Source organism: Pelobates fuscus, chromosome 3, assembly GCF_036172605.1.
Source record: "Pelobates fuscus isolate aPelFus1 chromosome 3, aPelFus1.pri, whole genome shotgun sequence".
Classification (NCBI taxonomy): domain Eukaryota; kingdom Metazoa; phylum Chordata; class Amphibia; order Anura; family Pelobatidae; genus Pelobates; species Pelobates fuscus.
In genome coordinates this window covers 402358628-402377276 of record NC_086319.1, presented here as the reverse complement: position 1 = coordinate 402377276, position 18649 = coordinate 402358628, and the positions used below count along the sequence as shown (strand labels likewise).

Here is an 18649-nt window from a genome sequence, read left to right as displayed (position 1 = left end):
CGCTGTCTCCGCCTCCGCGACGCTCCTCCTAGTGATTACGTCGGCCGGTGGGCGAGACTAATCTCGCTCACCGGCCGAGGAGACCTAATGCGCATGCGCGGAAATGCCGCGCATGCGCATTACGTCTCCCCATAGGAAAGCATTGAAAAATCATTTCAATGCTTTCCTATGGGGTTTTGAGCGACGCTGGAGGTCCTCACACAGCGTGAGGACGTCCAGCGACGCTCTAGCACAGGAAACCTGTGCTAGAACCCAGGAAGTGACCTCTAGTGACCTCTAGACAGCCACTAGAGGTGGAGTTAACCCTGCAATGTAAATATTGCAGTTTATGAAAAACTGCAATAATTACACTTGCAGGGTTAAGGGTAGTGGGAGTTGGCACCCAGACCACTCCAATGAGCAGAAGTGGTCTGGGTGCCTGGAGTGTCCCTTTAATCTTTCCAGCCTTGTGCATAAGATCTTTTTTGGGAAGCTCCGACCCTACCTGAGCAGAATGCTCTCCCCAGCTGTTCCCACCTCCTATAACCTCCGATCCAGTACCAGCAGGATATTTAGCATACCGCAATACAAAAATAACGTGGATCGATCCTCATTTTCCTACAGAGGACCGCAATTATGGAATAACCTCAGGGACAAAGTCAAATCTTCATTTAATCTAAAATATTTTAAAAGATCTATGGCAATATACCTCAATACAGAATGCACCTGTCATGGTTCAATATATTTAATACCTGTTATGTGTTAAAATTATATATATTGTTTGTATGTTGTATTTTTTTGTAATATTGTATCCTATTGTAACAATGCAATGTTTTGTGGACCCAGGACATACTTGAAAATGAGAGAAATCTCAATGTATCCTTCCTGGTAAAATATTTCATAAATAAATATAAATAAATAAATGTGAATAATCATCTAACTGTAGTAAATTGCATATTCTATGTTCCTATTGATTAGGTATGGATGTCTGGATTGACATAAGTAACAGATGATTTCAATAAGTCACAAAGCTTTCTTTGGGGATTGTGGTCTTGTCCTAATACGAATGGAGTTATATTTAAAATGTCTGCCGGCATTATGGTTACAGCTATATAGAATAGTGGCTTGTTGTCTGTCTGTTCTCTAACTATGTAGAGTTTAACTCTCCCTTCAGGAGTCCAGCAATTACCATCTGGTGTTGAGTATCCATTATTAGTTTTGGAACACCCTTTGTTGTTTTATTATGTATCAGTCATAGGCGTGCGCACGGGGTGTGCCGGGTGTGCCTGGGCCCACCCTAATCCCCGCGGCACGCCTCTGGATTGAGTCCTGCAGGAATGGAGTTCCTGCACTTTTTTTGTGCAGGAACGCCGTTCCTGCAGGCACTCAGCGTCCCCCTTCCTCCCCCCATGTCCCCCCTGTCATGGATGGGAGGGGGGGGGGGGGGCAAGAGGTTATGGACCCCCCCCCCCCCCCCGGTCGGCTCTCTCAATATCAGCCGCGGCGAGGGAGCTGTGAGCTCTCTGCTCCCTCTCGCCGCGCGCTGCTTGCTGATGCTGGGAGCCGGAATATGACGTCATATTCCGGCTCCCAGCTACAGCAGACAGCCCGCGCGGCGAGAGGGAGCAGAAAGCACACAGCTCCCTCGCCGCGGCTGATATTGAGAGAGCCGACCGACCCACTGGACCCCAGGGACAAGTCCACGCCAGCACTCCAGGTAGGGAGGCTGGGTGGACATTTTTTTTATTAAAAAAATAATAATTTGTGTGTGTGTGAATGTGACTGTGTGTGTGTGTCTGTGACTGTGTTTGTGTGTGTGTGTCTGTGTGTGTGTGTGTCTGCTTGTGTGTGTGTGTGTGTCTTTGACTGTGTATGTGTGTGTGTCTGTGTGTGTGTATGTGAATGTGCGTGTGAATGTGTGTGTGTGTCTGTGAATGTGTGTGTGAATGTGTGTGTGAATGTGTGTGTGTATGTGAATATGTGTGTGTCTGTGAATGTGTGTGTGTCTGTGAATGTGTGTGTGTGAGTGTATGTGTGTATGTGTATCTGTGAATGTGTGTCTGTGAATGTGTATGTGTGTCAGTGTATGTGAATATGTGTGTCTGTGAATGTATGAGTGTGTCTGTGAATGTGTGTGTCTATGAATGTATGAGTGTATGTGTGTGTGTTTGAGTATGCGTGTCAGTGTGTGTGTATATATATATATATATATATATATATATATATATATATACACACACTGGAGTGTATATTATTTTTTTGGGGGGGTGGGAATCTTGGTTCCCACACTTTATTCCCCAGGACTTTATTCTCCCCTGTCGGCTCACGCAGAACCGGCGCTGAGTGTCGGCTCTGCTCTAAGCCTCCATGGGCCGGCGGGGAGATCAAAGATCTACCTCACCGGCCCACAGCAGCATGAAGGGAGGCAGGAGAGGACCCGGGGAGCTCTAGACAGCAGCTCCGCCAGGTTCCTCTGGCGAGATCTGAGCGTTGCCGCGGCAACGCTCAGATCTCACGAGAGTTAACTCTAGCCCCGCAGGCTAGAGTTCACTCTCCACTGGACCACCAGGGATGGCACATGGCAGCAAGGATCCCCCCTCCCTACATAAGGTAAGAAGGGAGGGGGGATATTTACTAATCTGCCCCCACCTCCACAATCTGTCCAAACATACAGCACACACACACACATACAGCACCCACACACAAAAAGCACCTACAGACATACAGCACTCTCACACAAACAGCACACACACAGCACCCTCACACACACAGCACCCAAACAGCACCCACACAAATACAGTACACATACAGCACCCTCACACACACAGTACACTAACCGCACCCTCACAAACACACACAGCACCTTTACAAACACACAACACCCTCACACACAGCACACTAACAACACCCTCGCAAACACACATACACAAACAGCACCCTCAGAAATACATGACACCCACACACATCACACAAACAGCACCCTCACACACACAGCACCATCAAACACACATCACACAAACAGCACCCTGACACACACAGCACCCTCACACAGCACACTAACAGGACCCTAACACACACACACAAACACCCTCACACACAAACAGCACCCTCACACACACACACACACAAACACCCTCACCCACATAGCACACTACCAGCACCCTCACACATACACACACACAGCAGCACCCTTACACACACCACCCTCACACAGCACACTAACAGCACACACACAGCAGTGTATGTATATATGTGTGTGTGTATATATATATATATATATGTATATATATATATATATATATATAAATACATATACATGCGGCGTGTGTTTGTGCTTTAGGGTGCACACCCTAATGCAATAGGCTGCGCACGCCTATGGTATCAGTAACTGTAAGAATAAACCTGAAGAAAATTTAAGTCTGATGCGTATTGATGTTTGTAACTGACAAACACAAGAATTATAATATAGATGTATATTAACACGAAGAGCAACCAACAAGAATGAAGAAATATATATCATAAGAAGAAATTGGATGTATTACGTTAATGTAATGTGTAATGTATACCTGTAATTATATCTTGAACATATGCTTGCATTTAGTTTTACCACATGTCAGGAAAACTTCATACTTTGCAGGAACTTTCTTTACTAAAACCTCCAGCAGTAAAGGTCAATCATAGAATCAATCAACCAATCAAAACAAAGTATTCAAACATATATAAGATTCTAACACTTTAAAATCCTCCTCTTTCTTTGCTGCTCCTGCTGTGCACTGGCCATACTACTCTGTTCTTTACATGATGTATTAATATTTTGTGTGACCCAAGCTATTTCTGTTCACTTTTGATCTTTCTGTGTGCTTCTTATATCTCTATACAGTTCCTGCTCACTGATTCTTAACTATTTTCTAGGTTATTCCCTTTGGGTTTTCCTTCGGCCTACTCTTTCCACTGGTTGGGGCCTGTCTCCTCACACTTCTTGCTGTGTATCCCTCTGCTTGCGCCGGAACTGGATATTGGATCAGATCACTTTGCTCGGTTCAGCACCGCTCGCTCGAATCTGCAGGAGTTGGTTTCCCATTGGGTCATGTGCAGCGGCCATCATGGATCTCGCGGATCACAGGATTCACAGTGGTCATCTTGGTTTTCTCATTGCAGAGTGGCAAAATCACAGCCTGCAACAGGATCTCTACCAAACTATCCTAATGTGACAATCCTACCGTGCCACACTGGCCCCTACCCTGCAGGGAATTCCCACTACTCCAAGGCAGACAGGTGATTCATAGACAGTTTGGAACTGTCAGTATTAGTTCCTTTGGTGCAGTCTGTACATGCATTACAATACTCTCAAGCTTACAGTTGTTATGGTGGATTCTCTCAGGCTTACAGTTGTTATGGTGATACTGTTACTGTCATAGTGCCTGGTGGTGCAGATTACCCACAAGCACACGTGGCTGACCCCAATCGTACCCCACCACTTCCTTAACTACTATCAAATAAGCACTCAAGAGCAACACACACATAATTACTGAAGTGAGCCCATCCAAGCTACCCCAACATTGCCTAAGTATCCCTCTGCCATCACGGACTATTCATTACAGTGGCACCTGACACACGTAAAGAAATTAAAGTGCTTAGACCCTTATTTATTGGAGGCTATCATCACCTTCTTTCAGGGTTTTGGTCGCTGACCTATTAGAGTGAGGGATGTACCCACTCATTACGACCGGCCATGCAGGGTACATCCTTCACTCTAATTTTAGTGACACCTATGTACTATTAAGTGTACCATTGGTTAGCTATCTCTACCTCTCACAAAAGTGAGCCCCAATCATACTGGCCAGGCGTAACCCCATCAGGCCTTGCCAATGACTATTATTACATATGTCGTCTCTCCCACAGGACATCTTACGCTCAATCACGAGTGATACACCACCCCAGAAACAGGACTTTCAGTCCATGATAAATGCTTCCATTGCAGCTTGAGTGGAGAGGCCGTGAGTCTAACACCTACCAGGGAAGAGGATGCGCTGGGTTCGGAGGTGTGCGCCAAGGACTTCCCTCCACTCACAAAACGCCACAGGAAGGATGTGCCAAGGCCGTCGTCATCAGCGAAAGGAAAGGCACCGGTCAAACGTTCCAAGAGAGCGGCAGCTCCAGACCTTCCCCTCCCCCCCATGCTATCCTCTAAAGAGGAAGACTTCTACCCCCCAACTTCTATGGACATACTAGATGAATGGCGAGCAGATGGCTCCGCGGCTGAAGGAGACAACAACTGGCAAGACCTGCCTCACCCGGACTCCAAGTAGGTCAGGGAGTCATATGTGGAGGACCCTATCCATCCACAAGATACCCAGGATCCCTCCTCACAAGCACATGGATCATTTCTGGACACATAGGGTTGTCTGTTGTTCCATCCCAGGACCACTCAACACCCATGGTCCTCAAAATGGAGACTGCCAACCCACCTGCCCAAGTTTATCCATTTCTGAATCAGGAAACCTTTGGACCGAGACGTCAGGGCTTGCCTACAAGCAACATGCAGGTCGTCCATCACCACCAGAGGTAGAGACTTAGCCGTTCCTCCATCCAGACGGTCTGATGGCTTCCTTCCTCGCGGTCTATCCGGTCATGTTAAGCCGGCCGCGAGGGAGTGACTGCCTTTTACAGCATCACGACCGGAAGTCGACGGCAGGACGCTACCCGGAACGACCTGTCAGTCAATTGCTGCAGGACCAATCAGGACGCCTCGGAGGCGTGGTTACTTTCCTGAACAGGGTATTTAATGGAGCATCTTTCTTTAGCTCATTGCCCTGTCGTGGTTCTAGCTTGTTCTAGTCACTCAGTGCTTGTATTCTGCTTATTCTTTTTGGTTTTGACCCGGCTCGTTTATCCTACTCTTGATTCGGCTTGTCTCTCGCTCACCTGTCTTCTGTTACCCTCGACCTCGGCTTGTCTTTGACTATTCTCTACAGTACTACTTACGTTAGCCCGGCCATTCTAAGGTCCGGTATACGTATCTGGCTACTGTTTGTACGCTGCGTGTTGGATCCCTGTCCCGATCCTGACAAAAGAGACTTGAAGGCAGTCCAAGACAAACGGCTGGACATGCTCGGACCCTTAGCGTGGCCTTGTACAATGATATCTCCAACCTCACTGACAGTCCAGGACTGTAGCGGAGTGCTGGTATCTCACGGACTATCTCCGCTGGTAAAACAAGTAAGGCTCAGGAACAAGTAATAAAACCCAAGAGAATAATATCCACGGTTAGTAAAGTAATCCAAAAGTATCCCATATGTTTCCCAATGACTGGACGACACACAGCATCAGGAACAGAACTGAACTGAAGTTTAATTTCACATCCCTGCTTTTAAGCAATTCTCCCATGCAAGGGAGACACCCACAGTAATTATTACAGTAACCAATAAAATACATGTTACCTCCCACACATCTCCTCCCCTCAGCATGACACATAATCCACCTAATCCATGTACATTATCCATGTACCCCAAATACAGAGGGTTCACCCCTAAATAGGGGTATTCCCTGATATCCCTGATCTGGGTGAGTAACATACTCAAAAATCACCCAGATCGGACCAGGGGTTCGGGAGTTATAGAGGAGTAAAGTTTTTACCGACCGCACAGGTAATAGTAGCCGGAAATAGTTCCATAGGTTTTGGCCTTGCGGTCAGTCTCTGTTTGTGGGTATAAACTGATAAAAATACAGAATGAAATAGCTGTTGCTGGCCTTCATGTGAATCCCCATGTTCGTATGAGTCTTTCTACTGAACTGCGGCTCGTTCGGTTGTTTCAGCACGAAGATATGGAAGTTTGGAGGTCTCAGCAGTGTTTGCTTAGTCGAGTGTCCGATTTGTGTTCCAGACACTCGACGACCAAACACTGCTGTTCGGGAGTTAAGATGGCCGCTGCCACGTGTTCGTATCCCGAATGGTGGCCACCCATAGAACAAAGTACGGATTGCCAGTTATGGGTTTGCAACATTGTTGCGAACGGTAATGAGAGGCACACTTATCCCTGGGGGTGGTCTGATTGTTCTGAAGTTTCCCTTGTATAATAAACGGAGTGATTTTACCGAACAATACAATGTGAATACCGAGCATACAATGTGAATACATAGAATAAGCAATCCAAGAAAGCATTTTAAAACACATGAATTTTGAGGACAACCTTAATGCAATCCGCTACAAGGACCTCTCTTTAACACGAATCCTTGTACACTGCCTCATTGTATTCTTTATGTGCCCCCTACCTGTGCTGGCATGTTTGGCTCTACATGGAGGCCCAAGTGAGGATCCAGGTACACAGCGAGTGTCTGCTGTGTAACATCTGAGGCAAATCGATCAAGGGCAGCATCCAGCTCCGCTGACCATAACTCTGTTCTCAAGTGGCTCAGAACCAGCCTTTGCTTTAAATTTGGCTTCTGAAAACAAAATACAACATTAAATAAAATTAAACACAAATAAATAACGCATTAAATACAGAGGAAATTTAAAAGTGGATTTTCTTGAGTAATAAGAGGCATTATAAAAAGGTTATATGGTGTAATAGAAGGGGATATAAAGGAGTTAAATAGAGTAATATGAGGCGTTATAGAAGGGGTTATATGAAATAATAGGAGGAGTTATAGGGAGGGTTATATGGAGTAATAGGAGGAGTTATAGAGAGGTTATATGGAGTAATAAGAGGAGTTATAGAGAGGTTATATGGAGTAATAGGAGGAGTTATAGGGAGGTTATATGGAGTAATAGAGAGGTTATATGGAGTAATAGGAGGAGTTATAGGGAGGGTTATATGGAGTAATAGGAGGAGTTATAGGGAGGGTTATATGGAGTAATAGGAGGAGTTATAGAGAGGTTATATGGAGTAATAAGAGGAGTTATAGAGAGGTTATATGGAGTAATAGGAGGAGTTATAGAGAGGGTTATATGGAGTAATAGGAGGAGTTATAGAGAGGGTTATATGGAGTAATAGGAGGAGTTATAGAGAGGTTATATGGAGTAATAGGAGGAGTTATAGGGAGGGTTATATGGAGTAATAGGAGGAGTTATAGAGAGGGTTATATGGAGTAATAGGAGGAGTTATAGGGAGGTTATATGGAGTAATAGGAGGAGTTATAGGGAGGTTATATGGAGTAATAGGAGGAGTTATAGAGAGGTTATATGGAGTAATAGGAGGAGTTATAGGGAGGTTATATGGAGTAATAAGAGGAGTTATAGAGAGGTTATATGGAGTAATAGGAGGAGTTATAGAAGGGGTTATATGGAGTAATAAGAGGAGTTATAGAGAGGTTATATGGAGTAATAGGAGGAGTTATAGGGAGGTTATATGGAGTAATAGGAGGAGTTATAGGGAGGTTATATGGAGTAATAGGAGGAGTTATAGGGAGGGTTATATGGAGTAATAGGAGGAGTTATAGAGAGGGTTATATGGAGTAATAGGAGGAGTTATAGGGAGGTTATATGGAGTAATAGGAGGAGTTATAGGGAGGGTTATATGGAGTAATAGGAGGAGTTATAGAGAGGGTTATATGGAGTAATAGGAGGAGTTATAGGGAGGTTATATGGAGTAATAGGAGGAGTTATAGGGAGGGTTATATGGAGTAATAGGAGGAGTTATAGAGAGGGTTATATGGAGTAATAGGAGGAGTTATAGGGAGGTTATATGGAGTAATAGGAGGAGTTATAGGGAAGGTTATATGGAGTAATATGAGGAGTTATAGAATGGGTTATATGGAGTAATAGGAGGAGTTATAGAGAGGTTATATGGAGTAATAGGAGGAGTTATAGGGAGGTTATATGGAGTAATAGGAGGAGTTATAGGGAGGTTATATGGAGTAATAGGAGGAGTTATAGGGAGGGTTATATGGAGTAATAGGAGGAGTTATAGAGAGGGTTATATGGAGTAATAGGAGGAGTTATAGGGAGGTTATATGGAGTAATAGGAGGAGTTATAGGGAGGGTTATATGGAGTAATAGGAGGAGTTATAGAGAGGGTTATATGGAGTAATAGGAGGAGTTATAGGGAGGTTATATGGAGTAATAGGAGGAGTTATAGGGAAGGTTATATGGAGTAATATGAGGAGTTATAGAATGGGTTATATGGAGTAATAGGAGGAGTTATAGAGAGGTTATATGGAGTAATAGGAGGAGTTATAGGGAGGTTATATGGAGTAATAGGAGGAGTTATAGGGAGGTTATATGGAGTAATAGGAGGAGTTATAGGGAGGGTTATATGGAGTAATAGGAGGAGTTATAGAGAGGGTTATATGGAGTAATAGGAGGAGTTATAGGGAAGGTTATATGGAGTAATATGAGGAGTTATAGAATGGGTTATATAGAGTAATAGGAGGAGTTATAGAGAGGTTATATGGAGTAATAAGAGGAGTTATAGAGAGGTTATATGGAGTAATAGGAGGAGTTATAGGGAGGGTTATATGGAGTAATAGGAGGAGTTATAGAGAGGTTATATGGAGTAATAAGAGGAGTTATAGGGAGGTTATATGGAGTAATAGGAGGAGTTATAGGGAGGTTATATGGAGTAATAGGAGGAGTTATAGGGAGGTTATATGGAGTAATAAGAGGAGTTATAGAGAGGTTATATGGAGTAATAGGAGGAGTTATAGGGAGGTTATATGGAGTAATAGGAGGAGTTATAGGGAGGTTATATGGAGTAATAGGAGGAGTTATAGGGAGGTTATATGGAGTAATAGGAGGACTTATAGAGAGGGTTATATGGAGTAATAGGAGGAGTTATAGGGAGGTTATATGGAGTAATAGGAGGAGTTATAGGGAGGTTATATGGAGTAATAGGAGGACTTATAGAGAGGGTTATATGGAGTAATAGGAGGAGTTATAGGGAGGGTTATATGGAGTAATAGGAGGAGTTATAGAAAAGGTTATATGGAGTAATAGGAGGGGTTATAGGGAGGGTTATATGGAGTAATAGGAGGAGTTATAGAGAGGGTTATATGGAGTAATAGGAGGAGTTATAGAGAGGTTATATGGAGTAATAAGAGGAGTTATAGAGAGGTTATATGGAGTAATAGGAGGAGTTATAGGGAGGTTATATGGAGTAATAGGAGGAGTTATAGGGAGGTTATATGGAGTAATAGGAGGAGTTATAGGGAGGTTATATGGAGTAATAGGAGGACTTATAGAGAGGGTTATATGGAGTAATAGGAGGAGTTATAGGGAGGTTATATGGAGTAATAGGAGGAGTTATAGGGAGGTTATATGGAGTAATAGGAGGACTTATAGAGAGGGTTATATGGAGTAATAGGAGGAGTTATAGGGAGGGTTATATGGAGTAATAGGAGGAGTTATAGAAGGGGTTATATGGAGTAATAGGAGGAGTTATAGAAGGGGTTATATGGAGTAATAGGAGGGGTTATAGGGAGGGTTATATGGAGTAATAGGAGGAGTTATAGAGAGGGTTATATGGAGTAATAGGAGGAGTTATAGAAGGGGTTATATGGAGTAATAGGAAGGGTTATAGAGAGGGTTATATGGAGTAATAGGAGTAGTTATAGAGAGGGTTATATGGAGTAATAGGAGGAGTTATAGAAGGGGTTATATGGAGTAATAGGAGGGGTTATAGAGAGGGTTATATGTAGTAATAGGAGGAGTTATAGGGAGGGTTATATGGAGTAATAGGAGGAGTTATAGAGAGGTTATATGGAGTAATAGGAGGAGTTATAGAGAGGTTATATGGAGTAATAGGAGGAGTTATAGAGAGGTTATATGGAGTAATAAGAGGAGTTATAGAGAGGTTATATGGAGTAATAAGAGGAGTTATAGAGAGGTTATATGGAGTAAAAGAAAGAGCTTTAGTAAATGTCATATGGAGTAAGAGAAGTTGTATAGGGAGTATTATATAGCTAGATAGATGTCGTTTTAGGAAGGGTTATATGTGAGCAATAGATGGATTAAATGAAAATGAATTTAAACCCATAGGAAATGTTATAGAATGTCAATATGTGAGGATTCAAAGTGGAGGATTATATTAGGAAATAATAGGCACTCAGGAATAACTATAAAGAACAGGAGCAGTCATTGAGAGATTTAATTCGAGACATTGCAGGAATTCATGTACCCTTTGTGTTTTAATATTCTTCCTAACAGTTTGCAGAGTAGGCTCTTTTGTGTCCCTGCGAGAACATTTGCAACGTACTGATTTTATCTCGATAACATCTGCTGTGTAAACATGTAAACACGCAGACAGATGCTCCACACAATTACCCAGGCTCTCACTTCACAGCCCAGAACAAGGTCTGGATCAGCACAAACCATCGGAGCAAGACATTTCCAGGACGGAGAGAGGGTGTGCTGAGAGTCGCACAATTATATATTAATACCGAATATCTATATACTGATACGGGGCATCTATATACTGATACGGGGCATCTATATACTGATACGGGGCATCTATATACTGATACGGGGCATCTATATACTGATACGGGGCATCTATATACTGATACGGGGCATCTATATACTGATACAGGGTATCTATATACTCATACAGGGTATCTATATACTAATACGGGGTATCTATATACTGATACATGGTATCTATATACTAATACAGGGTATCTATATATTGATGTAGATACTCTGCTTCAGTATCTACTAATATTGAGAATCTATCCCTAGATACTGATCATCTATAAACTCATTTTGTGTTTTACAATACCAGATTAGGATGATATATAATTCCATTTTACTCAACACTTGGTTAAGCCATTCTTACCAAATCTAAGTGTTCCTCAATAGGGGATGATGCATTATCCATTTCCATCCCATCTCCTAAAGACAAAAAAAAAAAAAAAGTGTAAGCACGCTGTCCCTTTAACCCATTAACCATGTCACTGTCATTATATTGCCACTTTACATGGACTGTCCCTTTAACCCATTAACCATGTTACTGTCATTATATTGTCACTTTACATGAACTGTCCCTTTAACCCATTAACCATGTCAGTGTCATTATATTGTCACTTTACATGGACTGTCCCTTTAACCCATTAACCATGTTACTGTCATTATATTGTCACTTTACATGAACTGTCCCTTTAACCCATTAACCATGTCAGTGTCATTATATTGTCACTTTACATGAACTGTCCCTTTAACCCATTAACCATGTTACTGTCATTATATTGTCACTTTACATGGACTGTCCCTTTAACCCATTAACCATGTTACTGTCATTATATTGTCACTTTACATGGACTGTCCCTTTAACCCATTAAACATGTCACTGTCATTATATTGTCACTTTACATGGACTGTCCCTTTAACCCATTAACCATGTCACTGTCATTATATTGTCACTTTACATGGACTGTCCCTTTAACCCATTAACCATGTCACTGTCATTATATTGTCACTTTATATGGACTGTCCCTTTAACCCATTAAACATGTCACTGTCATTATATTGTCACTTTACATGGACTGTCCCTTTAACCCATTAACCATGTCACTGTCATTATATTGTCACTTTACATGGACTGTCCCTTTAACCCATTAACCATGTCAGTGTCATTATATTGTCACTTTACATGGACTGTCCCTTTAACCCATTAACCATGTCACTCATTATATTGTCACTTTACATGGACTGTCCCTTTAACCCATTAAACATGTCACTGTCATTATATTGTCACTTTACATGGACTGTCCCTTTAACCCATTAACCATGTCAGTGTCATTATATTGTCACTTTACATGGACTGTCCCTCTAACCCATTAACCATGTCACTGTCATTATATTGTCACTTTACATGGACTGTCCCTTTAACCCATTAAACATGTCACTGTCATTATATTGTCAATTTCATGGACTGTCCCTTTAACCCATTAACCATGTCAGTGTCATTATATTGGCACTTTACATGGACTATCCCTTTAACCCATTAACCATGTCACTGTCATTATATTGTCACTTTACATGGACTGTCCCTTTAACCCATTAACCATGTCACTGTCATTATTTTGTCACTTTATATGGACTGTCTTTTTAACCCATTAACCATGTCACTGTCATTATATTGTCACTTTACATGGACTGTCCCTTTAACCCATTAAACATGTCACTGTCATTATATTGTCACTTTACATGGACTGTCCCTTTAACCCATTAACCATGTCACTATCATTATATTGTCACTTTACATGGACTGTCCCTTTAACCCATTAAACATGTCACTGTCATTATATTGTCACTTTACATGGACTGTCCCTTTAACCCATTAACCATGTCACTGTCATTATATTGTCACTTTACATGGACTGTCCCTTTAACCCATTAAACATGTCACTGTCATTATTTTGTCACTTTACATGGACTGTCCCTTTAACCCATTAAACATGTCACTGTCATTATATTGTCACTTTACATGGACTATCCCTTTAACCCATTAACCATGTCACTGTCATTATATTGTCACTTTCATGGACTGTCCCTTTAACCCAATAACCATGTCACTGTCATTATATTGTCACTTTATATGGACTGTCCCTTTAACCCATTAACCATGTCAATGTCATTATATTGTCACTTTACATGGACTGTCCCTTTAACCCATTAACCATGTCACTGTCATTATATTGTCACTTTACATGGACTGTCCCTTTAACCCATTAAACATGTCACTGTCATATTGTCACTTTACATGGACTGTCCCTTTAACCCATTAACCATGTCACTGTCATTATATTGTCACTTTACATGGACTGTCCCTTTAACCCATTAAACATGTCACTGTCATTATATTGTCACTTTACATGGACTGTCCCTTTAACCCATTAACCATGTCACTGTCATTATATTGTCACTTTACATGGACTGTCCCTTTAACCCATTAACCATGTCACTGTCATTATATTGTCACTTTACATGAACTGTCCCTTTAACCCATTAAACATGTCACTGTCATTATATTGTCACTTTCATGGACTGTCCCTTTAACCCATTAACCATGTCACTGTCATTATATTGTCACTTTACATGAACTGTCCCTTTAACCCATTAAACATGTCAATGTCATTATATTGTCACTTTACATGGACTGTCCCTTTAACCCATTAACCATGTCACTGTCATTATATTGTCACTTTACATGGACTGTCCCTTTAACCCATTAAACATGTCACTGTCATTATATTGTCACTTTACATGGACTGTCCCTTTAACCCATTAACCATGTCACTGTCATTATATTGTCACTTTACATGGACTGTCCCTTTAACCCATTAACCATGTCACTGTCATTATATTGTCACTTTACATGGACTGTCCCTTTAACCCATTAACCATGTCAGTGTCATTATATTGTCACTTTACATGGATTGTCCCTTTAACCCATTAACCATGTCACTGTCATTATATTGTCACTTTACATGGACTGTCCCTTTAACCCATTAAACATGTCATGGTTACTATGTCATAGTCTCCTCCATGAGATTAGAAAACTGTTACATTTCTTACCATGACCCTCATCAGTTTCCATTGACATTAGCGGAGTCTCAGAAATGTCCTCCTTAATAACACTGTTACTTAAAGGGGAAGGCGGTCGCTCTAGTGTGTCCAGGTTATCTCCATCAGACATGGCTGGCGTTCTGCTCCTAGAATGAGGTAAAGGATAAACTTAATGCCGTGCAAAAAGGAAACGGGAGTCCACCCACAGGTGAAAACTGCCAGAAATGTGGTTTTAAGAAACAATAAAAACAAAAATGATAAAATCAGGAAAACCTATATTGTGTAAATGAGATAACATCAAAATATATTACACCTCAAAGCTTTCCTTTATTGCGTAATGAAAGCTGACGACTGTTCAATGCCATTCAACTTAAAGGGACACTCCCCGCACCAACACAAGGTGTATACATTTTATCGCATTTGTCCAACAAAACTGGATGTCTCGTTAGCAGAAATAAATTTGCGTAGTTTTTTTGGGGGGGGGCGGGAAAGTTTTGCAGCAATTTGCATTTTAATCCTGTGTTTTTGCCCCACTTCTCACTCACATTTACATCCCCACTTTCTGTCGCCGGCTTACCACGGAGGTTTATCTCCAATACCAAAGTTACAACATCAGGAAGCACAGCAAAGTAAAAGCTGATATCTGAACTTCACATTTTAGAACACCCCTTCTCTTAGCAGAACTGAGGCTGTGCACAGAGGGCTGTGAAATCATCTAGCCAGCCCTTTACCCTCAACACAATATAAAATAAACATACAGGCTGAGCGACCTGTAAGTGAGAAACACAGCAATGTATCTCGGTTATATGTCACTTTTATAGTCACTGCAAGCAATGTTAAACAGCTAGAACTCAATCTGCACTTTAAACCATTTTGTGTTCCGACCAGTTCAGATTCCATAGACCAGAATAATAGTCCTCTGATCGGCCGAGCTGCTTGTATTCCTTCCTAGTAATGGCAGGACTCAACGCTAAAGTTGGGATTTCTTGCAAATGTTGCAACGTCACATGTGAGGGTTTTATGGTCTTCTGTTATTCTGGAATGGGTATTTGGCGTAACGTTTAAATGTATTATCTACAAATGTCTCTTCAGATGGTAGTGACCCTTTAATAAACTAAATTAATAAAAATCGGAAGGCAACAACTCTAATTTGCACACATTTCTATCAGGTTTGCTGTCCTGCATTAGCTTGTACAACAGGAATGAGCTATGAGTCTGTTCCTCCCCCTGCAGGGTGACACAGTGACACAGACAGAAGGAGCTATGAGTCTGTTCCTCCCCCTGCAGGGTGACACAGTGACACAGACAGAAGGAGCTATGAGTCTGTCCCTCCCCCTGCAGGGTGACACAGACAGAAGGAGCTATGAGTCTGTCCCTCCCCCTGCAGGGTGACACAGTGACACAGACAGAAGGAGCTATGAGTCTGTCCCTCCCCCTGCAGGGTGACACAGACAGAAGGAGCTATGAGTCTGTCCCTCCCCCTGCAGGGTGACACAGACAGAATGCGTTATGAGGCTGTCCCTCCCCCTGCAGGGTGACACAGTGACACAGACAGAAGGAGCTATGAGTCTGTCCCTCCCCCTGCAGGGTGACACAGTGACACAGACAGAAGGAGCTATGAGTCTGTCCCTCCCCCTGCAGGGTGACACAGACAGAAGGAGCTATGAGTCTGTCCCTCCCCCTGCAGGGTGACACAGACAGAAGGAGCTATGAGTCTGTCCCTCCCCCTGCAGGGTGGCACAGTGACACAGACAGAAGGAGCTATGAGTCTGTCCCTCCCCCTGCAGGGTAACACAGTGACACAGACAGAAGGAGCTATGAGTCTGTCCCTCCCCCTGCAGGGTGACACAGTGACACAGACAGAATGCGTTATGAGGCTGTCCCTCCCCCTGCAGGGTGACACGGTGACACAGACAGAAGGAGCTATGAGTCTGTTCCTCCCCCTGCAGGGTGACACAGTGACACAGACAGAAGGAGCTATGAGTCTGTTCCTCCCCCTGCAGGGTGACACAGTGACACAGACAGAAGGAGCTATGAAAGAATTGAAATAGCTTGCATAGCGTAAAAAAGTATGTATAAATGGTGAAATATAAGTGAGATTGGAAATACACTCACAAACAAACGATAATTCAGGCCTTTCACCCTCTCAGGGGTTATATGATGAGTGCAGATATCCTCCAACACGATATATGTAAATGTAAATTTTTTGTGCCGAAAAACCCCAACTCGGCTTATATTCGAGTTAGTGTCTGTATTATAGCAATTTACATTGCAATAATACAGACAGGGGGCTGTGGGGGGCTGCAGAGCTCTTACTTACCTTTCCTGCAGCTCCTGTCAGCTCTCTCCTCCTCCGCACCGGTCCGTTCAGCACCTCTGTCAGCTCCCAGTGTAAGTCTCGCGAGAGCCGCAGGGTCATAGTGCGGCTCTCGCGAGACTTACAGTGTGAGCTGACAAAGGGAGCTGACCGGACCGGCGTGGAGGAGAAGGGAGCTGACAGGAGCTGCAGGAGAGGTAAGTAAACTCTCAGCCAGCCCCCCTCCTCCCCCCACTGAACTACCAATGCCACTGGACCACCAGGGAAGGAGAGCCCCCTCCCTGGCCAGCTAGCAAGCAGGGAGGGGGGACGAAAAAAATATGAATAAAAATAAAATAATAATATAAAAAATATATATAATATTAAAATAATAATGTAAAAAATACCCTCAATGGAGAGCATGGGGTGAAGGCACTATGTTTAAGAAGTCACTCCATTCATTTCATTATTGTATTAATGGACCCTCATCGGAGAGCATGGGGTGGGGGCACAATGTGTAGGGACTCACTCCCTATTGTGTAACTTTTTGTCAATTCCCCTCCTCCTCACACAGGGTGAGGGAAGGGTAGGAAGACATAATATCAAGTGTCCACGGGGACCCGAACACTTGAACACTTGATTCCACCATTTTGTTTTTATTTTGTGATTAATGTACTTAACCACCTGATACATCACGTCTAAGCATTCCCTTGTAATCTGGCTCGCCCGTCACCCTACACAATCTTTGTGGGAGGGGGGTGAGGGGGCAGTTCACTAAACTGTAAAAGCTGGGAGTTAACCAGGAAATTGCTAATTGTATGCTAGAGTAGACAAAAAGGAAAAATATGCAATATGCTAAATTTGTTATTCTCATGTCAGTTCTCCTCAATTCCTGATTCAAGTGTGAATATTTGAAGGATTGTGATGAAATGTTGATATGTTTCCATCATTTATTTCCTAATCTGTCCCATTTATTCCCGAGGGAGCATGATTTGCTAAATCTACAACCTTGCATTTATGTGTTAAATCTCCTCTGACGTTTACCTGCCTCCCGTAAAATTTCCCCGAAGCCCTCTGCTGAGAATGTGATGAGCGAGTAACCTTACATCTTGTACCTTTGATGAATGGTAAAAAAAACAGGGTGGCCTAGTTCTGAACCTTGTGCTTCATTTACAAGAAACTCTCTCAGTCCCTCAGCTTCAATTATTTCTTAAAACATACAGAACTTTCTGAGAAATATTTTATTGATGTTGTATTCCCTGTACCCCCCTCTGAAATGTGGAAAGCCTGGATTACGCCATAACTGCTCAGAGCTTCAATCTTATTCCTTTAATTCCTGGCAGTAAATACCGACTGCTTCATTAAAGGCCGGATAGAGAAAAATAAATAATATTGGTAATGGCCCTGGCATGTGCTGGGGGGTTGTACATACAGGCACCCATTCATTTATTTATTTGGTAAAAAAAAAAAGTAACACTACCAAAATATATTATTTGCACAAATTACCGTATTATTATTTATTCTTAGACAAAATGCTATGTCTTAATGTCAAAACACCTAAAGCTTTATTTCTGTGGATCTTTGTGACACTCATACACATACCTCCCAAGTACTCCTATTTAAGTGGGGCAGTCCCTATTTTGGGACCAAATCCCTCTGTCCCTCTTTTCTACTAGCTCCATATTGTTGGTGTGTCTGAATGTATAACAGACTGTAGCGGCCCCTGGCCACACCTCGACTCACACCCATAAAAATGAAAGTGTCCCCCTCTGTCCATTTGAAATGTTAGGAGGTATGTATACATACTGCACGTTACTATGAGTTATATTGCTGCAAAATCTCTATGAGTCACACATATGGCACATTAAAAA

At 42.5% G+C, this 18649-nt stretch overlaps 1 protein-coding gene across 1 annotated transcript in view; it reads right to left on the bottom strand.

Moving 5' to 3' along the window:
• DNAH2 (dynein axonemal heavy chain 2) overlaps positions 1 to 11801 on the bottom strand; it is a 136044-nt gene extending 124243 nt beyond the window's left edge. Inside the window, exons 1-2 of the mRNA XM_063449723.1 lie at positions 11751 to 11801; positions 7252 to 7422 (exon numbers count right to left, since the gene is read on the bottom strand). Coding sequence (XP_063305793.1) covers positions 7252 to 7422; positions 11751 to 11798 — 219 coding nt within the window. The 5' untranslated portion in view covers positions 11799 to 11801. The remainder of the gene's footprint in view (positions 1 to 7251; positions 7423 to 11750) is intronic.
• Positions 11802 to 18649: the final 6848 nt, after the last annotated feature.